Source organism: Haliotis cracherodii, unplaced genomic scaffold (genome assembly GCF_022045235.1).
Source record: "Haliotis cracherodii isolate W230 unplaced genomic scaffold, xgHalCrac1.p SCAF_1, whole genome shotgun sequence".
Classification (NCBI taxonomy): Eukaryota; Metazoa; Mollusca; class Gastropoda; order Lepetellida; family Haliotidae; genus Haliotis; species Haliotis cracherodii.
In genome coordinates, this window is record NW_027266264.1 from 85,567,045 (window position 1) to 85,591,870 (window position 24,826).

General features: G+C 40.9%; 1 protein-coding gene across 1 annotated transcript; it reads right to left on the minus strand.

The window, feature by feature from the left end:
• Positions 1 to 13,371: 13,371 nt before the first annotated feature.
• On the minus strand, positions 13,372 to 16,088 carry LOC139470177 (ras-related protein Rap-1b-like). Its single transcript, XM_071252482.1, has 3 exons — positions 15,868 to 16,088; positions 14,894 to 15,067; positions 13,372 to 14,564 (listed from the first exon to the last, which is right to left on the minus strand). The coding sequence occupies exons 1-3, from the start codon at positions 16,007 to 16,009 to the stop codon at positions 14,200 to 14,202; spliced, it is 681 nt and encodes a 226-aa protein (XP_071108583.1). The 5' UTR covers positions 16,010 to 16,088; the 3' UTR covers positions 13,372 to 14,199.
• Between the last annotated feature and the right edge of the window lie 8,738 nt (positions 16,089 to 24,826).

The following is a 24,826-nucleotide window of genomic DNA, read 5'->3' on the forward strand; positions in this document are numbered from 1 at the left end:
ATTTGTAAACCTAGCTGATTGTGTAATACACTAGTTGATTGTATACCATTTGTTGGTTGTGTGTTGGTTTCACACCAAATTCTTTTACGTGCAGATTTATGGGTTTACATATTGTTTCAATTTGGGAATCGACGCGAAACAATTTGCACTGCAGTTGGGAACACATCTTGGATTTTTCATATTATTTTGTAAAGGATAGGCGAAGTTATTTCTGTCTGTGATCGGAGACAATCCCATCAGATACCTCTACAGCCCGGATCTGACGTGAGATATGAAGACATGTATTCACCGATGTGATTTGACATCAACTAAATATACAATAGCTTAATTCCATTTAACCGTCACAGCAAAGCCAATCGATATGTCTGGGAAGGATCAACTGGATGTACCAGGTAACCCTTGCAGGTATTATACAGATTGGTTCTGTTACAATAGTTGTATCTCTATTGGGCCTGTCAGTTGTGTCTCTAGTGGGCCTGTCACAATAGTTGTGTCTCTAGTGGGCCTGTCACAATAGTTGTATCTCTATTGGGCCTGTCACAACAGTTGTATCTCTAGTGGGCCTGCCACAATAGTTGTATCTCTACTGGGCCTGTCACAACAGTTGTGTCTCTAGTGGGCCTGTCACAATAGTTGTATCTCTATTGGGCCTGTCAGAACAGTTGTGTCTCTAGTGGGCCTGTCACAACAGTTGTATCTCTATTGGGCCTGTCACAACAGTTGTATCTCTATTGGGCCTGTCATAACAGTTGTATCTCTAGTGGGCCTGTCATAACAGTTGTATCTCTATTGGGCCTGTCATAACAGTTGTATCTCTAGTGGGCCTGTCATAACAGTTGTATCTCTATTGGGCCTGTCATAACAGTTGTATCTCTATTGGGCCTGTCACAACAGGTGTATCTCTATTGAGCCTGTAACAACAGTTGTATCTCTATTGGGCCTGTCACAACAGTTGTATCTCTATTGGGCCTGTCACAACAGTTGTATCTCTATTGGGCCTGTCACAACAGTTGTATCTCTACTGGGCCTGTCACAACAGTTGTATCTCTAGTGGGTCTTTCATAACAGTTGTATCTCTAGTTGGCCTGTCACAACAGTTGTATCTCTAGTGGGCCTGTCACAACAGTTGTATCTCTATTGGGCCTGTCACAATAGTTGTATCTCTACTGGGCCTGTCACAACAGTTGTATCTCTAGTGGGCCTTTCATAACAGTTGTATCTCTAGTTGGCCTGTCACAACAGTTGTATCTCTATTGGGCCTGTCACAACAGTTGTATCTCTATTGGGCCTGTCACAACAGTTGTATCTCTACTGGGCCTGTCACAACAGTTGTATCTCTAGTTGGCCTTTCATAACAGTTGTATCTCTATTGGGCATGTCATAACAGTTGTATCTCTAGTGGGCCTGTCACAATAGTTGTATCTCTAGTTGGCCTGTCACAACAGTTGTATCTCTACTGGGCCTGTCACAATAGTTGTATCTCTATTGGGCCTGTCACAATGGTTATTTGGGGAAATAAACCAGATTATGCGAAATAAGATCAACAAGTATGTAGCGTCAAAGATGGAAGTTTACATATACGAAAAATAAAGGAAATAATGCAAGCACAAACAGTTTCAATGATAAGAAGATAAACATCCTGACTGATAATACGTATTCTATTACCCAACATGGAATGAGAAATGAGTACGTGATGTGAAGGAAGTGCAACAAGTATCATGCCATTTTCACCATCAAGCAAGTCTAAAGTAAAATATACATACTTTAAAGGTAGAAGGATAATAATAAATAACTTGTGTTCCGGATATAATACTAAATTAGAAAACCTTAAAACACAAGACAAGTCCATCCAACCTTACAATTTGAAGTGTCTACTAAGACTAGCAAAGGGTAGCCACTTTTCCAATAGATTTTTAAGTAATACAAACACTATTAACAATCAGCACTGCAGAAAACAGCAACAGATACTCGAAAATGACACATGCTTACACACATGGTAACTAAATAACCATTCACCATTTCGATGTTCAAAAGACATTAACCTTCAATGTTATCGATATAGAAACTGTAGACAATTTAAAACGACACTTGTAGTTCTGATTAACATCTATTTTTGGCACGTAGCAAGGTAACACCTGTCTGCCAAGAACGTATAAAGTTGGCTTCAAATTGAAATAAGATTTCATTTTTCAAGGCAACAGATTCTTCTTGTTATTTGTCACAGAAATAATGATCCAATGAACGTAATTCTAATTCGTTTCAAATCTATCAAATTCAAGTATAAATGTGTGTGTGTGAGTGTGTACCCCCCATAGCTAGTCAATGTGTAAAAATGACTGAAATTTCCACTAATCATGCAAAAGGCAATTTACAAAACACCCGTTCCGGTTCTTGCAGCTGGAACTCTACAAATTATCTTACAAAATGTTCAGCCATCATGAGTTTCAGAAATGACATCTTAAATAATGTCTGGCATTATGTCATAATCTGTTTACTGTCTAATGTCATATGGAAGATAATTTATGGATGTCAACTTCTTTATTATGAGGAACACAATGTTTCGGAGTATATGCTTACTCCTTCATCAGGTGAATTCATCGGCGGCGTTGTGTTCCTCATAATAAAGAAGTTGACATCCATAAATTCTCTTCCTTATGTTTATCACTTCTGAATGCCTAATTAAAAAATGTATTAGTTTTGCACTTTGCATGTAAAATATACTCAAGTGCATATATGTATATAAATGCCACAACAACAAACAAAAACAAAACATTTGAAAACACAAATGATGATCAGAATTATTTTAAAATCAGTTTTAATAAGTTCTATTATTTTGCATCAGTAGTATAATCTTTTCTTTTAAAGATATATGTTGAGAATGACAAGGTCATTCCAGGCTCTGAATCAACTGCAGCAACAATAGCATGACGTCATAATAATGTTTTAATCATAGTTTGATTTGCTTGGATGGTGATTAGTTACACCAAAAATGAAAAGAATTGATAGATTGTTTTATTGGCATCGTGGGTTGCCTGTAATAGTTATCACAGCAAACATCGGAATATATATGATACATTATATCATACATACATTGTGATTATATATTGTCTTGTTGATCTCGTTTCTATGCATGGGGGGATGTGCACGGGTGCCGTAGTCTTCGCAATTCGCTATGCAGAAGTGTGTCCCTAATGCTTGCCAGAAACCTATGGACGAAGGCTCGCTGCCCATTTTCTTGCAGATGTTTCGAGATTTGTCAGAACTAAATCGTTTAATTGAAGTCGTAACGTATATGATCTGTATCACTTTCAGCTCTACTCTAACATGCATCTGACGTGATACTGACATACTCACTTGTTTTAACACCTTCTTAATGCTAAGTACAGTTTGCTATCAAGGAAAGCATACTGATATTAAAGATCAGTTGGAAATAGCATCGCTGTGAATATGAAAGTTCAATCTGTAACCACCAGAGATCATTGGCAAACTGGGTAAGCAGCTGCTGAACCATCTCACAAAGGTCACGCGCCGAGATCCATGAAAGGCCCTCAAAATATAAAAGTGCTTCAACATCCGGGTGAACACAAGAACTATAACTTGTGTTCCCTTGTGAAGGGGTGGCACATTAATCAGTTTTCCTGAATAACTTAAGATGCCTTGTCACTTATATGAGAAGTCAGTATCCAGTCCTTTTTCCTGGGTAACAATCACCACTCACTGACACCTCCATCACTGACCACGTGAAGATCGTCAGCCTCTGGAAATTATGCGGTTATCGCATTCCAGAGCATCCAATGCCTGCCTTCTTACGTGAGCATTTTGTAGATTTACAAGAGCTGTTGCGGCATCTACAGTTGATGCACTGACCTTCTGAAGATTGGACAGGCAGATTTTGTTCTAAACAGCTACGGAAGATCATTGCTTGGTAATTGGCTCTAAGGATGTGTAGTTTCAGGCTGTCGCTGTTCGGTGACATTGTGAAGTGACTCATATTGCTACATCGAAAGCAGCTCCAACGAACAGTCACACAGTCTTTCAACAACAGCTTTATAGATAAAGACATGTATCTATCTGCCACAGAGAAAATTTTCCTTGTCTTGAATTTTTTTCCAAAGAATATAATTTGCTGAAGTAGATTCTTCGATAAAGATAGCTACGCATTCAGGGGCGGGTGTGGGTATGCTTGAATGTGGGCCTGTGGTGTGTATGTTAGGGAGCGGAAGGGGTGGTCTGGTGTCACATCTTAAGATACACGATCTATACGGACCTGTATCGTGATACATGACGATACAAACTATGAACTTTAGCAAAGACATAACCCTATCTAATAGGGATGACTGTGAGCCAATTAGGGATACATGTGAACTTGAAAAGCAGTGTGCCCTACAAATCAGATGCAAATAATGAATAATGAGTATGATTAAAGATAAACTGTTGCCAGTTATTAAAGGCACTAATGGTATAGGTGAGTTTTGTGAACCCAGTCAGTCCAAATTCCAATCTCCAGATGTCTGCCAAGCAAGTGCTCTGCGAGGTCGGGATGGCATCCTTTAGAGGAACTTCAGTGACAGGTGTGGTATCATTGCATGGCTCTGTAGCTTCATGTTTTAACAAGTTGTGGTTTATTATCATCAATCATGGTTTCATGTCCATTATTTTGAAATTGTTGGTCATTGTCAACTGAGTTACTAACGGGTTCTGGCACAGATTCCCCTGCTGGGCTAGGAAAAGGCTGAATATTGGCCCTGAGGATGATAAGTTAAGCATGGTAGGTTCATGGTAACAATCTGAGGGTCGAACAGTTTACAACTTGGACCGAACTGTGATTTGGTTAACTTTCTAAGCTGACACTGATCCTCCGATACTCCAGTGACCGTATACTTGCATGTGTCTTTTCTTTCTCTCTTTTGAGAAATACAAGATCACCAACTTGTAGCTTAGTTTCAGCCATGAAAGCGCTAACATGAGCTCTATGGTATGTGGATGGTTAAATGTTCTGACAATATTTTGTTCAAGAATGAGTTGCTTGTCGGTAATTGGTAGTTGTTCTCCAGTCAATTAATCACGTTGGGTAAATACTTCATGGGCAGACTGACAACCAAAACGAAGTCTTGAATGCATATTGGCTGTGGCTATTGCCAGGTTAACCCCAAACAACGGGCCACCCTCAGGGCATAGGTGTGAGCATTCTGTGCTTCAACAAGTTCTTCAATGGCTTGATCTGCGACTGGGTTTTTATTAACATTCTTTGACGAACCAATGTCAAGTTCAATTCCATACTTCTTCAGTAGTTGATCCGTGTCGACGGAAATAAACCCTGGTACAGGGTCAACCCTGATTGTGGTGCCACTATCCTCAAGATGTCTTATGTCGACACAAAGCAAAAGGATGAAATTACGTAGATCCCAACGTTTCTCACTCTCAATCAGGCATGCCATTGTGAAGGAGGACATAGTATCACGAAGGACAAACACGAGTTTGTCGTAGCGTTTCATGACGTCCGCTGCGAAGTTGACACCAATGTTTCATAAAGAACTGCAAGAGCAGACACCTACTGAAGGATTGCATAGTTTCACATTGAACTGAGTGAGAGAGAAGACACCTTCTGAAGGATTGAGTAGTTTCACATTGAACTGAGTGAGAGAGCAGACACCTACTGAAGGATTGAGTAGTTTCACAATGAACTCAGTGAGAGAGCAGACACCTACTGAAGGATTGAGTAGTTTCACAATGAACTCAGTGAGAGAGCAGACACCTACTGAAGGATTGAGTAGTTTCACATTGAACTCAGTGAGAGAGAAGACACCTTCTGAAGGATTGAGTAGTTTCACAAAGAACTGCGAGAGCAGACATCTACTGACGTATAACCTTGAAGACATATAATATAAATATATAAATATAAAATATGGAAGTGTGCGTCAGGTCTTTAAATGTTCCTTCTGATACATGTCAAATAACGAAACTATTTGAGCCATTATAATATAATTTATGTGTACCCTTATAGAACTACTGTTATTAAGATCACTTTCTGAATGTTACAAACATCACGTCATTGTCAATTATACATCAGATAACTGTTCTTCATTGATGTCTGACAAAATCTTATGACGACATTGAACGTATTTACAGCTTTGTTTTCAGACGAAATCTATTCCAGGTGATTTATTTGGAACTAATATTTTAAGACAGTTTATATCGATTACAAGCTCAAAGCAATGTTTCATTAAATCCCAAGCGCAGCTAAAATAGATCAATTACTGTTGGAGAATGGCCATGTGGTGGGTAAGCAATAATAATTACTTTAAACATAAAGACTGTTTCGATTAAAGCTGTTTTGAATGCTGAGTTTTCAATTATGAACAAACTCCATGTTAAGTAAATCTTGGTTTATTTTTTTATAGTAACAGTAAGTTCGTTCTATCAGGCATGGATTAGGTGAGACATTGATATTCAGAATATGTTTAAAACGTTACTGTGTCCTTCCATTGGAATCAGCGTGAAAAGTTGTAATGGTTGAAAGTGGAACAACGGCATGGTAGAATGTACAACAGAGGTTTGGCAGTGTGTATAGCAGTCGTAGTGTCTACAACAGAGGCTTTGCAGTGTGTGTAGTAGTTGTAGTGTCTACAACAGAGGCTTGGCAGTATGTCTACTAGTCGTAGAGGCTACAACAGAGGCTGGGTAGTATGTGTATTAGTCGTGTCTACAACAGAGGCTTTGTAGTATGTCTATTAGTCGTGTCTATAACAGAGGCTTGTTAGTATGTCTGCTAGTCGTAGAGTCTACAACAGAGGCTTGGCAGTATGTCTACTAGTCGTGTCTATAACAGAGGCTTGTTAGTATGTCTGCTAGTCGTAGAGGCTACAACAGAGGCTGGGTAGTATGTGTATTAGTCGTGTCTACAACAGAGGCTTTGTAGTATGTCTATTAGTCGTGACAATAACAGAGGCTTGTTAGTATGTCTGCTAGTCGTAGAGTCTACAACAGAGGCTTTGTAGTATGTCTATTAGTCGTGTCTATAACAGAGGCTTGTTAGTATGTCTGCTAGTCGTAGAGTCTACAACAGAGGCTTGGCAGTATGTGTATTAGTCGTGTCTATAACAGAGGCTTGTTAGTATGTCTGCTAGTCGTAGAGGCTACAACAGAGGCTGAGTAGTATGTGTATTAGTCGTGTCTACAACAGAGGCTTTGTAGTATGTCTATTAGTCGTGTCTATAACAGAGGCTTGGCAGTATGTCTGCTAGTCGTAGAGGCTACAACAGAGGCTGGGTAGTATGTGTATTAGTCGTGTCTACAACATAGGCTTTGTAGTATGTCTATTAGTCGTGTCTATAACAGAGGCTTGTTAGTATGTCTGCTAGTCGTAGAGGCTACAACAGAGGCTGGGTAGTATGTGTATTAGTCGTGTCTACAACAGAGGCTTTGTAGTATGTCTATTAGTCGTGACAATAACAGAGGCTTGTTAGTATGTCTGCTAGTCGTAGAGTCTACAACAGAGGCTTGGTAGTATGTCTATAAGTCGTGTCTATAACAGAGGCTTGTTAGTATGTCTGCTAGTCGTAGAGTCTACAACAGAGGCTTGGCAGTATGTGTATTAGTCGTGTCTATAACAGAGGCTTGTTAGTATGTCTGCTAGTCGTAGAGGCTACAACAGAGGCTGGGTAGTATGTGTATTAGTCGTGTCTACAACATAGGCTTTGTAGTATGTCTATTAGTCGTGTCTATAACAGAGGCTTGGCAGTATGTCTGCTAGTCGTAGAGGCTACAACAGAGGCTGGGTAGTATGTGTATTAGTCGTGTCTACAACAGAGGCTTTGTAGTATGTCTATTAGTCGTGTCTATAACAGAGGCTTGTTAGTATGTCTGCTAGTCGTAGAGGCTACAACAGAGGCTGGGTAGTATGTGTATTAGTCGTGTCTACAACAGAGGCTTTGTGGTATGTCTAGTAGTCGTGTCTATAACAGAGGCTTGTTAGTATGTCTGCTAGCCGTAGAGTCTACAACAGAGGCTTTGTAGTATGTCTATTAGTCGTGTCTATAACAGAGGCTTGTTAGTATGTCTGCTAGTCGTAGAGTCTACAACAGAGGCTTGGCAGTATGTGTTCAAGGCGTAGAGTCTACAACAGAGGCTTGGCAGTATGTCTACTACGGGTAGATGACGGGTAATCACCAACGTCATTGGGTAGGTTACAGACAATCAACAACACCATCGGGTAGATGAAAGACAATGAACATCGTCATCGGGTGGACGACAGACAATCAACAAGGTCATCGGGTAGACGACAGACAATAAAAAACATCATCAGGTAGATGACACATAATCAACAACGTCATCGGGTAGCTGACAGACAATGAAGAACGCCATCGGGTAGATGACAGACAATGAAGAACGCCATCGGGTAGGTGACACATTAAACAACGGCATCGGGTAGATTACAGACAATCAACAACAGCATCGGGTAGATTACAGACAATCAACAACGGCATCGGGTAGATGACGGACAATCAACAACGCCATCGGGTAGATGACAGACAATGAAGAACGCCATCGGGTAGATGACAGACCATGAAGAACGCCATCGGGTAGATGACACACAATCAACAACGTCATCGGGTAGATGACAGACAATACACAACAGCATCGGGTAGATTACAGACAATCAACAACGGCATCGGGTAGATGACGGACAATCAACAACGTCATCGGGTAGATTATAGACAATCAATAACATCATCGGGTAGATGACAGACAATCAACAACGTCATCGGGTAGATGACAGACCATGAAGAACGCCATCGGGTAGATGACAGACAATCAACAACGTCATCGGGTAGATGACAGACAATCAACAACGTCATCGGGTAGATGACAGACCATGAAGAACGCCATCGGGTAGATGACGGACAATCAACAACGTCATCGCGTAGATGACAGGCAATGAAGAACGCCATCGGGTAGATGACAGACAATCGACAACGTCATCGGGTAGATGACAGACCATGAAGAACGCCATCGGGTAGATGACGGACAATCAACAACGTCATCGGGTTGATGACACATAATCAACGACGTCATCGGGTAGATGACAGACAATGAAGAACGCCATCGGGTAGATGACAGACAATCAACAACGTCATCGGGTAGAAGGCAGATAATCAAAAACGCCATCGGGTAGCTGACAGACAATCAACAACGTCATCAGGTAGATGACACACAATCAATAACATCATCGAGTAGATGAAAGACAATACACAACGCCATCGGGTAGGTGACACATTAAACAACGGCATCGGGTAGATTACAGACAATCAACAACGTCATCGGGAAGATGACACACAATCAACAACGCCATCAGGTAGATGACAGGCAATCAACAACGTCATCGGGTAGATGACACACAATCAATAATGTCATCTGGTAGACGGCGGAGAATTAACAGCATCATCGGGTAGACGACGGAGAATTAACAGCATCATCGGGTAGACGACGGAGAATTAACAGCATCATCGGGTAGACGACGGAGAATTAACGACATCATCGGGTAGACGACAGACAATCAACAACATCATCGGGTAGACGACAGACAATCAACAATGTCATCGGGTAGGTGGCAGACAATCAATAACGCCATCGGGTAGATGACAATCAACCAAGTTACCGATCCTGCAAACTCGATCCATTAGGAGACCCTGTACTATAATCATAGGTGACAGGGGATCAATTCTAACCTGGAATCTCCACGGGTTTCAACATAGATGAACATTATATATTGATAAACAATTCTGAGTGGTTTCATGCTACATTTAGAAGCTGAAAGTACTGTTTCCAATGATGTTTCCATTATGTAAAAAGCTAACGGAACGAGTTCAGAAGATATGTAACATCATTAGATGCGTATCGTTACAAAGTAAACTCGTTTTTATGATCACAGATCATATACCAAAGTATCATCAACGTTAAAATGAAAGTGATCATGTATCTCAGATCTTCAGGGCCTTTATACCGTCTGCATATAAGTGAATCTTGTTAATCCTACGCTGTAGTTGGTGTGTTTGTAAATGGATCCTAACACGAAAAGTCCCTTGATATTTCTGGTCCAAGGCAACACAATGCAGATGAAATAGGTCCTGCGAGATCCAGTTATCTTATACCATCAGGGGATGTCTTGCATCGTCTCTTGATATATGCCTATCGCCAAAATTGTGGAATTAATTTCAGTTCGAATGTAGCAAACACACAATACTTGATAAGTTACAGTAGATCGAAAATGTAAACTTGAACACAGTACCTATGCTATGTGTATAGCTCAGTATAAATATCTCCTGTGCGGTTTATACCTAGCATTGACCTATTGCGCAAACTGCTGCATTATAAGTGCGTTGTTTTGACAATGCATTGCATTGACTTCTTGTCAGTATCAGTGATGAAGTAGCATGCTAACTTAAGAACTGTTGTATCGCCCTCGCGTCAGTATTAGTCATACCGTGTTATTCATTTTTGAACTATTGTACAAAGTATTGCGTCGTAAACACCACTGTATATATGGTGCATATGTAAGCCATTTATGATCTGATCTGCTGTTTAACAAGGTAGCGCATCCTCCACACCTCTGTTTTAGTTATGCAGTGTTACTTTTTCTGATCTCTTGTGCAGGGGATCGTAGCGTCCGCATGTCGGTATTAGTGATGTATTAGTATTAGTGATGTAGAGTTAGGACATTTTGTATCTAGTGTGGAAAGTATTGCATCGCCCACACGTAAGTTCCAAGTGCTATTCCATATAGTATTGCATCGTTGGCATGTCAGTATAAGCAAGGCGTATAAGTAATAAGTAATAACAATGTCAATTAGCCAGAGTTAGCGTCTAATATAATTTCGCTTAGCCAATTACAGCTGAATGTTGTTATTGACACGCTAACACCAAATGGCATGAGTGACAACAGCGAAGAGAATGGGCCTACTATTCGGAACGCTGTTCACAACTAGCTTTCCTTCATTTCTGGCATTTGATCTCAGTGATTCTCTATTTCTGGTACTTATCGTTGTGTCGCTGTGCTCATGATGATATATACTGAACCACAAAAGAAACGTCACCATGGATAGATATATGAGAATTCCTCAAACCTTATTTGTCCAAACACTGTAAACATACTTTGAGAGATATTAAAAAGATGAAACTTGGCAAAACTGATCATCAAGGTTGAAATTAAAGTGTCAAATGTTCTTAAAGTGAAACACAACACTAGTCTCTGAGAAAATGCCATCACAAGTCAGTTTCTCGTGTGTCAGCCATGTGCATTTATGACTGTCGTGGAACGTCGATACAGGGAATGAATGAGGCGGTTGATGAAGGCAATAGGCACTTGAGCCCACACTCTGAGGAACGCCTGACGCAGTTCAGCTGCAGTTGTCGGCCTTGGTCGGACGTCATTCAGCCGTCTTTGAATCTCGTCCCACTAGTGCTCAGGGTATTTAAATCGGGACTGAGGGCAGGCCACTGCATGGTTCTGATGCCATTCTGCTGGAGGAAGTATCTCGTGGCTCTCGCAGCGTGGGCTGAAACTCGTGGTTGCGGCGACGTGCCAAATGAGGTACGACGTGTGGTCTCAAGACTTGATTAATGTACCGAGCTGCTGTAACATCATTGTCTCTCCCTGGACCGATGTTCTGGAAGACAACAGGGCCGACCCTCTGTGCAAGACCAATCCCACCCCACACCATGATGCTCGGACCACCCCACGAGTCTCTCTCAACAACACACGCATCCGAATAACGTTCCCCACGGTGTCGTTAGACACTCTCTCTGTCATCTGCTGTTGAGATACTGTAACGGCTCTCGTCTGAAAAGAGGACTCTTCTCCACTGCTGGTGACACCAATGCTGGTGCTGTGTTGCCCACTTAAAACGGTCCCGGCGATGACGTGGTGTCAGAATGGGTTCTCGGACAGTGGAGGTGTCTGCTCGTCAATCGTCGATGCACTGTGTCCGCACTAATGCATCGCTGGTGTGTCCCCATGGTATGTCGAGTAGTTTCCGCAGCAATAACAAAACGATCTTTAAGATGCTGTCGCACAATCTGACGATCCTGACGTCGGGTGGTGATCCTTGGTCTTCCACCACGTGGTCGGTCATCTGTTGTGTTGGTGGTCTGGTAACGTTGCTGGAGCCTTTATATATGGTCCTTACGTGCTACTTGCCGGGCGGTATGTCCAGCTTGCAATCGTCCAAGGGCTTGGTGTCGCTGATGTCTTCTCAATCTTGGCATGTGGTAGCAATTCAATAACGAATGAATGTTATGCGATCTGGGTGAATTTTTATAGAGCCAGAAATGGGGTAACGCATTTGCATTTCAATTTGCAAGGAACTCACGTGCATCGAGTTACCATGGCCGATGCCGTGATGAGTTTGGGCGATCGGTTTTATTGCCATCTGCTTTGGTGTTTTATCATCAAATTTCATTTTTCCGGACAGGGTAATGTTAAATTTTAAAAAACTTTGACAAAAATTACCCATGACAACTTTTCATGCAATGTTACTTAAGGTGACGTTTCTTTTGCGGTTCAGTAAAGATGACAGTATGTGTGTGTCCAATCATTACGGATACAGCGTGCATTTTGTAATTAGGTAATTCGCGTTGAATCATCGTGTGATTGTTTTGAAAATAGATCACCAATATATACCAGTTATGCAATTGGTTTTATTTTCATTATACCCGTTGACCCATTCAATTTCTATATATACATATATTAGCACCCTAATTGTACGACGTAATAAAGTCTAATATATACGTAATAATATGTCGAAACCCGCCATGGTACCAAACAGTCAGGGATGGTAATCGGATATAATCTGGGATTTGAACCCCGATAAGGGACACAACTCTACATGACGCACTGCGGCGCCTCGGGCCAGTAGTTGACTCATGTACCGTTGACGTACAGGGATAGTTGCTACTATATGCCGGTTTCAAGTAGGTTACTGGAAATCAGCAAGCTATGTTGCTCGTAAAGAGACGACTGGATAATCGGGTGGGCAGGCTCGGTGACTTTAACTTCATTGTGTGTAACCGTAACCCGACGGCGTGCATCGTTGCTCATAATATCAATCACTGAATTATCTGACCCATTTTTTAAAGACTGCATATTGCTGAATATTGCTCGGTTAAACAGGAAACAAAACTAACTTGTCTGTCATTCTCAAGCAATAATAAGTGTCTTACATATGTTGTTCGTTGTGAATACATTGTGTATTCACGTAAAAACAAGTCGACGCATTCACAGGACAACGATGACTAGCGACAATGTATAAGGCTGTGGTAAATAATAAAACAATTGAGAAATTATCTTGCATAACATTTTATTATTTCCATATTGAACGGTGAGACAGGTGTCATTGTGAATGCCATCAGCTGACTCTGTGTGTACATAACATGGGCTATACTCCCAGAGGATAACGTAGAAATACACTGAAAATGTATAAAAAATAACATGTTCAATATAGTGTCTCTTTAAAACAGTATTATCTTAATATCACACGGGATTGACAAATACGGGGCTTGCTTTCTTCAAGGTTTGCAGGTTCCAATGGATATCATGACGGTATTTTGGTGAAGTATTTCCAGATGATATCTGCTGTTGTTATTTGCAATACAGTGAAATCCCTTACCCAGCTTTCCGGTGGTCCTTACGTCCGGAACTCCCCCTGTTGTGAACGTCATCATATATGCAAAGGGACATTGTTCCGTTCACACATTCAGTTAATCTGGACTATGTCACTTTCACTGCAACAGTCTGGAATGATGGGGTTTCGCTGTATGTGCCACCAAAAGCTTCGACGTTAGCGGTATATCAACCAGGTTTCTCGTTAGCAGGAGTTGACTCTTTCCAGAGGTATCACTTACATAGTGCAGCACATCAGACTGAATTTTGACATGTAAAGCACAATGTCTTTATACAGTTGAGAGTCGCGTTACCATCAGCCATCAAATGTCATCAAGCTTTATCGATCCACTCCTACAAATGTCACAGTTTTCCTCAAAGCCATCTCGGAGTATCAAGAAGATCAATCATAACATCACGGCGTCTTTACCTTGCAGCACTTTACATAGTCTCGTCAGCAGCTATCCGAACCGAACTGGCTCATATTGGATAAAATGTATCTTGCACCCCTGGGGTAAGGGTAAATCTCAGTGTACCGATTGTCACATGATTTTGCACCCATGCACATGCTTCTTCTTCTTGTCTGACGTTGCCATGACACAGCTGCAGACGCTGTAATTCCTTTGCAGCTGTTGACGCGTGCTGCCCTGGGAACACAATGACCTTGAACTATGACTCCTCCTTGTTTTCCTCGGTTGACCTTCCTGAACCTCTTCTTGTTGGACCTTCTTGAGAAGCAGTACGTCAAACAAACAGTCAACGTTGAGGTTACACTTGGCACTAGACTCCACATAGGAACACCCCATTTCATCCAAGGCCAGTTTAGTGGCGGTCTCGGTAGACACCTTCCTCGTCGTGTCGCAATCCAACTTGTTGCCAACTAGGACGACAGGGACATTCACTCGACCTGCAACACAAACCAGAACCATAAGTATTTGGCAGCTAAAAGCAATAATATGTACTTGTATGTACAGATTCACATTCCACAACGTGTGTGTGTGTGTGTGTGTGTGTGTGTGTGTGTGTGTGTGTGTGTGTGTGTGTGTGTGTGTGTGTGTGTGTGTGTGTGTGTGTGTGTGTGTGTGTGTGTGTGTGTGTGTGTGTGTTTTAACAATACATTGAATTCAATATCATGGGTTGTACATCAAAATAATTTTGCATTTGTACTGACATCTGGGGAATGCAACAAAACTTATTTGCACAGTGTATCATTGTAATGTTGCAAGCTACGCCCACCTTTGATGGAGAAGATGAGCCTGCAGAGGCTGATTGCAGATTGGAAGGAGAGTTCGTCATTCACAGCATAGACGACAACGAATGCATTCCCGTGCTCGATTCTCAACCTTCTCATTGCTGGGAAGTCGGATTGCCCCGCCGTGTCAAGAATCTCTATATTGGCATAGTTACCATCTGAAAAACACCAGATTTATGTTACACACTACCGTATATTTCTTTTCTCGGGACATATGTCATCAATATCAATACTTGATTTTGTTCCTTCAGCTCAGTATCAAGTCATTCTTTACACTCACAGTTGACATATGTACATAAAAAACATTTAATATACATGTAGGTTGCGTGTAAGAACGTTATTTTGATTACCACGGCTTTTTGTAGGAGGTACATGGAACTTATACATCATTTTAGAATGTAAAAGAATAGTGTATTCCTTGTGTTTAAAAGTGTAGATATATGAAGATTACATTAAAAACATGAAGGTTTCAAAACTTTCCCGAAATGTTGACGCTTTGGTTTTACAATAGCCGTTTTTTTCTCACGGTGGTTGGTATACATTCAACAAAAAGCGCACTAACAGAGTATGTTTGCCTGCAATTGTGCTGTTAACCTTACTAAAAGACGAGAATTATGTGTTGGTTGTTTCACTTTAAATCTCACTGTGTCAAGACACAACTGTTTTACTTAACTGTTATTTATACAATGCACAGATAAACTGTACTTGCTGTGTCATTGTATTGTTAAGACCTACAACCATCCGACATCATACCCACAAATAAGATGTATAAATGGTCTGATTCTTTTAGTATAATTTGGAACAACATTTGTGTATAACCATACATTTCTTTCATTTGATCACATTCTAAATGACATTGTGTAGTCATAGACCACAGAAGCATAATTACAAACAACAATATTTAGGTGTCCAAAGAAACGTCCCGAGCTCGAGGGTAGAAATGTTTTTTTCAACTCACCTGGGAGTCGAACCATTCTTCTATAGCTTTCCTCCACGGTAGGGCGATAGTCATCTGTGAAGGAACCCTCCATGAACTGGTGAATGAGTGAGGACTTGCCAACCTTTTCTGATCCAAGGAAGATGATGCGACAGTCCTTCATCACGGACGACGTATGTGTAGTAGTAGTCGTTCTAGCGCTTGATCGAAGCGTGAGCGGCCCGGAATATGCGGCCTCTCCCCTGTGCTCACCAAGATGTTGTGGCATCCGAGCCGTCGCCGAGGTTTATATATAGGCAGGCCGAACCAAGTGCTGTAGTTAGAACTAGCGCCTTGTGATCCAGCGCCAGTATGTAATATAGCATTTGGCAACAACTAAACACGTGAGATGTTTCCAGTAGGTAGGTTCCGGAAGAATATACACGTTATACAATGTATGATTTATGCTTCTATGATAAACTAACATTTAGTGCTAAGTACTTGTTACACAGGTTTGAATACGGGTCGTTTTTTATTCTTGTAGGATGCTTTCTTTTCATGCTCAGTAATATCCCGTTATCGCAAACATCCAACCTGATGGTATTTCGGTCATTTTTGTTCGAAAGTGAACATAATTATACGTCAAGATGAAAACATACTCAGTCTCAACTACCCACCGAACCAGAATCCACTGGTCACAAAAGGCTACCAGTGATTGATATATTATGAATGGATCATTTAAAATCAGTGAAAGCAGAGTATTTGTAAGGTTAATGAAATCTGAACCAGAATTAAAGTCTGAAATATATTAACAGGTACAAAATAACGAATCGATCATGATTCACGATTGTGATTTTATCAAATAAAAAGTAAACTTTATATATGTATATTGATCCAATCATATAATTTTAAAGACTAGTTTGTCTCGTCAGATAATCGAGACTGTATATTCATGGATTTTCCATATTTTAGGATGGTTTAAAAAATCCGTGAATTGTCCTCATTAATGTCACGCGACTTGTGGCAGTGCAAATATCCACGCCATCAATTACTGAAACTAAACGAAGCCACTGATGTCTCAAGAAACCATAGTTTCATCCATCCATACACAGAGCATGTAGTGTTATAAACCGCTTCAGTGTGTGAGTGAGTGAGTTTGGTTTAACGCCGCTTTTAACATTATTCCAGTTATATCACGGCGTGTCAGCTAAATGTGGGAGGAAAGCCCGAAAAGATTCAGGTCTCAGACGTTTACCACTTCGGGGAAACCCACGAGCACGGGTATGGTGCTGACAAACCTAGAAACATAATCGGGGCGAATCGGGATTCGAACCCACAATCATAGGTTTCTGGCGTGCCCAAGGGACGCAACTCTGCACAGCGAATCGCGGCGCCTTAGACGACTGGGCCATCCTTGCCCCCTAAACCGCTTCAGATTAGCCGTTATATACAGCATGTGTATTGTTACAATAAGTACATGAATCTTGTCATCCTACTCATCTTGATAGATGTCATGCCAACTGCATCACTGACTGGCTTCTTGGTAGAATTCATATTTTACCGTTGAGAGATATTTCATGTAAAACAGATTTCGTCTTGGTTAGTTCCACGAAGACCTGGTAATGGATGTAAAAACCAAGTGGCTGGACAGCTGGGCAATGTGTTCAAGGTCTGGTGATCGCAAACGTTGGGCAGCCAATGTGAAGAATAACCATAGGGTGATATTGGGGTATATTTCATACAACCTGGATTGGCAATACAACAAGAAAGACCACAGCTGGTAATACATTTTAGTACTAAGCATAACTTTTCAATACATACAAATTTAAATGCTGAATCGGAAGCTTTAAACTGCCAATATTTTATCCAGTCCTTTATATTCAATACAGTACATAAACATTGGTAACAACCATTCTTCAAGCAAACTTAATACGATTGTGCCCTATCATGGTAATATAACACTCCAGTCATCCACTGAAAAGGTCTTGCTGCGAGCCGCTGAGTGTATTCTAATCAATCAGCTTTATCATACGTTAGTTTACTTATATATGTAAAGCATTATGGAGACAGAGATTAAGGAGTAGAGATGCGTGGGCAGTTACTGTTACAATTCAGCCTATATATAGAGAAGGGGCGGTCGGGTAGCCCAGTGGTTAAAGCGTTCGCTCGTCACGCTGAAGACCCGGGTTCGATTCCCGACATGGGTACAATGTGTGAAGCCCATTTCTGTTGACCCCAGCCGTGATATTGCGGGAATGTTGCTGAAAGCGGCGTAAAACCTTACTCACTCACAATATATAGAGAATCACATCCGAATGGCTTTTCATATAAAATATATCAACGCGTCTTTATATATTTGATATCAAACCACACAAGGGTGAGATTTTATTGATCACCCAAAGTCATTCTTCCAACTTTTTCAGTTTGTAGACAGTAATTAGCAGTGTCTAAGTGTAAAAAGTACTGCTAACGGCTTCAGTAGCAGAACCATTAGTGATGTCATATATTTGTGACGTCATGGTAACAATGTCGTCTCAATGGTCTGCAAAGCATTGTGATGAAATTTCATCCAAGCGATATCTCTTGTGGGAGCCAGTTTTGCCAGTTGAGACAGTTTTGGATGATAAAAATATATATCATTAGAATGTGACATAGTTATAGATAAGTATTTGCTCCTGTTTCGTAGAACTGCCACATTTTCTGATTGAAACAGAATTGACATTTTATGGAAATTTAAGTTTTTTCAGGTACCAGTTTAAAGCGTGTGGATGAAATCATATTTTGGGGTTGCAAGATATTGGACAGTCCAAGGTTATCCATAAATAAATTTATAATGGTAGTCGCATTTTAGTGAGAAATATGCTATATGGTATAATGTTGGTAAGGTAGAGAGTTACATCTTGCTGATACTGTTTTGTAGACCGGTAGCAGAGCGTATGGGATTTAATTTTGTCTTTTAGGGGTGACCGACCTGTTTCTCCGTACTACATGTATGAAAAAGTACTACGTCTTAGATTAACTATATGTCTTAGGAAATCGGTTTGTATCTTTTCGACGGCACTAACTATTTCGAAATCCCATATTTTACATCTGTATAACATAATAGGACATACTGTATGTTCAAATAAATAAAGTTTACGTTCAATCGAGATAGCAATATTTCTCAAACGTTTGTGTAACAGATGCATAGCTTTATTGGCTTGGTTAACTATACATTGTCTGGCGGTGGCACACGAGGGGTTACTGCTGAAGACCACACCAAGGTATTTATATTGATTCAGGTTCATTACCAACTTTAAAGTTGTATTAACTTTCATATTTTCTACTGCCAAAAATAACAATTGCCGCTTTCTCCAGATTAATTGTCAGATTGTTATTTAATAGGTTACCGTTTATGTTGTAGCTCAATAGTTTTCTCTAGTTCTCCAAACATTATGGAAATCCTTACTGGAATCTATGAAAGCACAAACAACTTTTCGTTTTCTTGTTCGTGGTACTTCAGAAAGTGTATAAAACGTAAATATATGATCTATAGTCGAAGCCATCTTCCTAAAACCAGCTTGGTTGTCTAACAGGATGATTCTACGTACTCACTTGACCTGTTATTGATTATAGATGTAAACAGTTTACTAACACAGCTTAACAGTGTTATTGGATGGTAATTTGCAGGGTTATTTCGTTCACATTTGTTTTAATAAATAGGCTTGATACCACACATGGTTATATAGTTTTCATACACAGGTAGAACTAAATGCTTTTGGCGATTTTAACACATAATCGATACCACAGGCCTTGTTTGTTTTGGGTCCCTCGATCGCCTTCACGATTTCATCTTCTAACACAAGTGCATTGACGGCTTCATTAGTAGCTTCAGTAGGGACGCCGTCGACGTCCACATCCTCATCGGGGCAGTCGTTGACATCCTTGAAGTAGGCAAACAACATGTCGAGAATTGTGTATTCAACTTTATATTCCTCAGACAGAGAATTCATAATTTTCCAAATATATTTTGGTTGTTTTTATTTCACGTGTGTTAGATGCTCACAAAAATTCTTTTGATTTGCTTTCGAATTTGTTTAGCGTGTTTACCTTATTCTTTAGCCAAAGTTGACATGCGCGCTCTATTGAACTCTTCTTTATCATGGTTATGTATTCTCCTAGCTAAGTGATACTTTCTTCAGCCTCCTGTGCCATCCTCCAGACTGTTGTTTGTACGGAGTTGTTTGTGTCTTCAGTCCCCTGTGCCATTCCTCCAGACTGTTGTTTGTGCGGGGTTGTTTGTGTCTTCAGTCTCCTGTGCCATCCTCCAGACTGTTGTTTGTGCAGGGTTGTTTGTGTCTTCAGTCCCCTGTGCCATTCCTCCAGACTGTTGTTTGTGCGGGGTTGTTTGTGTCTTCAGTCCCCTGTGCCATCCTCCAGACTGTTGTTTGTACGGAGTTGTTTGTGTTTTCAGCCTCCTGTGCCATCCTCCAGACTGTTGTTTGTGCAGGGTTGTTTGTGTTTTCAGCCTCCTGTGCCATCCTCCAGACTGTTGTTTGTGCAGGGTTGTTTGGTGGTTTCCAAGTTGACAACTCTGATATTTATTTGGTTGTCGCATACCACAAATTCGCGTTATATTGGTACTTGAAATTTTACGAGCGTTTCATTATTGCTGCAACTAATAGTCGTCACTAAAAACATCAGGTGTTTCATCAAGGTCACAACATTCAAGATCTCAGTACAATTTTCTAGCCATCTTGCAGCCTAGACAGCGAATGGGATTGTTCTCAGGTTGCCCCGCCTCGGCGAAACCGCCAAGAATATTCTAGAGAATATGAAGACTCCCCAACACAATGCAGCCTTCTGCTTTATTCAGATTGTCAGAAGCAGCAAAGTCGGGCACTCTCCAAATGCCAAACCTAAGGCACCGAGAACAATGGGGAGTCGAACAACTTGGTACTTGGGATGCACGCGTGACATTTGCCATGTTTTACCAAGAATTCACAACATTCAAAAGCTCAGTAAATCTTTCAAAAAGTGTTATGGTAGAAATGTTGAAGACATTTTCAAATTTTGACCCATTAGAGACACATATGATCTCCGATTCAATTCTATATTTTGACTTGTACCGTATGTTTCCATGTTTTTTCAGGTGAACATTTGACTTGCCTTGGGTGTGTGTTTGTGACGGGTGCCACCGGTGAGACAGGATAATCACACCTTTTCGCCAACTACTTTTTTTAGTGATTCATAAACACATGCTCACGTTATGGTCGAAATCGTACAATCAACTCTGTTTTTTCTTTACTTGTAAGCAGCAGAATCTCTGCACTGGAACACAGCAGACGTTTTTAAATAACATCAGTAAATGCAGGATCGTGAGACTGGATTTACTGTTTCATCGATTACTTGATAGTCTGGTTTGTTTTCAGGCAGCCGTCGCATGGCACGTGTACTGCTATGCTGCGTGAGCAATTAATACTTACTTTTGTTTAAATGTGTGAATGGCATGTGATGTCGATAGGTAGGACAGGCTGATCCTATTGGCGAACAACTGATGTCATCTGATTTTCAGCTAGTTTGCCCTTTACGCCGAATGGCATCTGTTTCGGTCAGTCTCTTGCATTGGCAATTTATGTATATCATGATTATGGAAAGGGTTTTGTGACTCTTTTTTAACTATGTAATAGGGTCTGCTATACTTATTGCTGCTGTCACATATTCGACCTATTGTGTTGCCTTGATTGTCAACCTGAATCTAATTTGTCTTTAAAAGGCATTTAGAAGTGATACGCATGAGGAAGAGAATATACGGATGTCAACATCTTTATTATGAGGAACACAACGTTTCGGAGTATATGGTTACTCCTTCATCAAGTGAATGAATACCATGAGGCTGAGGCTGTTAATTAGGGGGCGGTAGGGTAGCCTAGTGGTTAAAGCGTTTGCTCATGCCGAAGATCCGGGTTCGATTCCCGATGTAGGTACATTTCTGGTGTCCGTATAATTGCTGAAATATTTCTGAAAGCGGTGTAAAACCATACTCACTAACTGTTAATTAGATTTCTATCTGAAAGGTTAAAACAGCACGTCATTGGCAATTATACATTAACTTGATGTTTTACTCGTACAAAAAGTTATGACGACATAGAAATTATTTATAGCTTAAGTTTCAAACGACGTTATTCGAAATGGTTTAATTTAGACTGATGCTTTTTATCGATACCCGTAAAGTTCCAGATTAGAATAGATTGGAACTTATGCTTGTTGATGCATGTCATCGTATCCCAATTACGTAGATTGATGCTCATGATGTCAATCACTGGATTGTCTTGTCCAGACTCGAGTATTTACAGACCGCCGTCATATAGCTGGGATATTGCTGAGCGTGGCCTTAAACAACGACAACGATTGTAAAGTTCAAAGCAATTTTTAATTAAATCCCAAGCACAACTGAAAAAGATAAATTACTGATTAAAAGTGGCCATGTGGTGAGATAGAAATATTTTTATGTTTTTCACTAACGGTAATTTGATTGCATCAAACATAAAAAAACTGATATTGAGAACACGTTTACAACTAGATTGTGTCTTTCAATCCGGCTTTAAGGATATAATGTGTAACAACAGCTTGGCAGTACGTATACTAGTTGTAGTGTCTCGGCTGAACAGTTGTTATGCTAGTCATGGTCAAAGGACACTGTGGCAGTTTACTCCTCTTAGCCTGTGCAAAGGCAGCAAGGTTGTATGTTTACTGGTCCTATTCAGTTCATTATCAGTTTGGCGGTTTGTCTCCTGATTCTTGTGTGTGCATTATCAGCTGTGCAGTATGTTTACTTGACCTAGTCTGTGAAATAGGATCTTGACAGTGTGTCTACTGGTCCTTGTCTGTGCATTATCAGTTGTGCAGTATGTTCACTTGACCTAGTCTGTGAAATAGGGTCTTGACAGTGTGTCTACTGGTCCTTGTCTGTGCATTATCAGTTGTGCAGTATGTTCACTTGACCTAGTATGTGAAATAGGGTCTTGACAGTGTGTCTACTGGTCCTTGTCTGTGCATTATCAGTTGTGCAGTATGTTTACTTGACCAAGTCTGTGAAATAGGGTCTTGACAGTGTGTCTACTGGTCCTTGTCTGTGCATTATCAGTTGTGCAGTATGTTTACTTGACCTAGTATGTGAAATAGGGTCTTGACAGTGTGTCTACTGGTCCTTGTCTGTGCATTATCAGTTGTGCAGTATGTTTACTTGACCTAGTGTGTGAAATAGGGCCTTGACAGTGTGTCTACTGGTCCTTGTCTGTGCATTATCAGTTGTGCAGTATGTTCACTTGACCTAGTCTGTGAAATAGGGCCTTGACAGTGTGTCTACTGGTCCTTGTCTGTGCATTATCAGTTGTGCAGTATGTTCACTTGACCTAGTCTGTGAAATTGGGTTTCGACAGTATGTGTGCTGGTCCTCTTCTGTGCATCATCAGTTTGGCAGTATGATTTCGAGTCCTTGTCTTTGCAATATCAGCTGTGCAGTATGTTTACTGGTCCATTTCAGTGAATAATCAGTTTTGCTGAGTCAATTGTACTATTCCGATCGTACCAGACGTTCGTGAAAAGGTGGGCGTATCCTTTGATCAAGCAATCAGTCCAAGATGTAACAACAACAACAACAACGTATTATAAGTATGGCTTAGGGACATTAGATGCATGTGTGACTCGTTTCTTAGGCTCACATATCGAATACCAAATTATCTACATTAAAATGAAAGTGATCATGTATCGTAATCCATCCCAGATCTTGAGTGTCTTCCTGCCGTCTGAATATACAGGAATCTCGTTAAACCGACGCTGCAGCTGTTTTTTGTAAACTGATACCAACACAGGGGTTCCCTTGATATTTTTGCTTGAATGTTACACACTGCAGATGAAGTAGGTTCTGCGGAGTCGTTTTTAGCTCAACCTATCTGGGGATGTCTGGCATCGTCGAGATATATGCCTATCACCACACACTAACTTGATAATTTACTATCGACCGAAAATGTAAAATGTCACCTATGCAACGTATGTAGGTCTATACTGAACAACAAAAGTTCATGTGACATTGAATAAGATTTAATGCAAAGTTTTGTTTTTACCAAATCTGAAACAATTTCGGTTACCAAAAAATAAAAGTGTTCAAATGGTTTAACTTGCCATACTGACTTTAAAAAAGGCGTGATTTCATATAAAAAAAAACATGAACATGCCAAAATGTCAATTTACAAATCAATGGCGTGTGTTTCCACCTCTGGTTGCGATGCAAGCAACACATCTTCGTCTCATGGAATGGACCAGGCGTCGCACAAAGTCCTGTGGGATATCTGTCCATATCTGCTGGAGCATGTTTCGAAGTTCCTGGAGTGTCTGTGGAACACGTCGAAGGCGCCGATCCATCTCATCTTACATGTGCTCGATTGGTGAGAGATCAGAGGAGCGAGCCGGCCAGAGGATGACATTCACGTTGTTTTGTTGAAAAGAACACTGAACAAGTCGAGCAATATGAGGCCGGGCGTTGTCATGTTGGAAAGGTTATACCTGGGCCATGATGGTAAAACAACAGGGCCGATGATCTCGTCGCGGTAACGCAGTCCATTGAGATTTCCCTCTACCACTATCAAACGGGTCCTCTGTCTTGCTGTAATCCCACCCCATACCATAACGCTGCCGCCCCCGAACCGATCTTCTTCCATGACACAATGATTGACGTAACGTTCACCTCGACGTCGGTACACTCGAATCCGTCCATCGCTGTGGCTGAGGTGAAAATGAGACTCGTCGGTGAATAGCCGTCCAGCGTAGACGCCGTCTGCACCACTGTAGACGTGCTTGGCGGTGGTTTCCTTTCAAAATGGGACGTCTGGTGGGTCTTCTGGCGACAATCACTGCACGTCTGAGGCGACGGCATACGGTTTGTGAAGATATTCGTGGAAGGCCAGGGATGCTAACTGCAGTCACTGTTGCTAGCTGGAATCAATTTCGTAGGCGTGTTGTT

What these genes read in the sequence shown, in the direction of transcription:
- LOC139470177 (XM_071252482.1), bottom strand. Translation starts at nt 16,009, where the DNA reads ATGAAGGACTGTCGCATCATCTTCCTTGGATCAGAAAAGGTTGGCAAG. An exon ending in AAGAATGGTTCGACTCCCAG is followed by an intron (nt 15,068 to 15,867) that starts GTGAGTTGAAAA and finishes GGTGTTTTTCAG; the next exon opens with ATGGTAACTATGCCAATATA. An exon ending in GCTCATCTTCTCCATCAAAG is followed by an intron (nt 14,565 to 14,893) that starts GTGGGCGTAGCT and finishes TTTGTGTTGCAG; the next exon opens with GTCGAGTGAATGTCCCTGTC.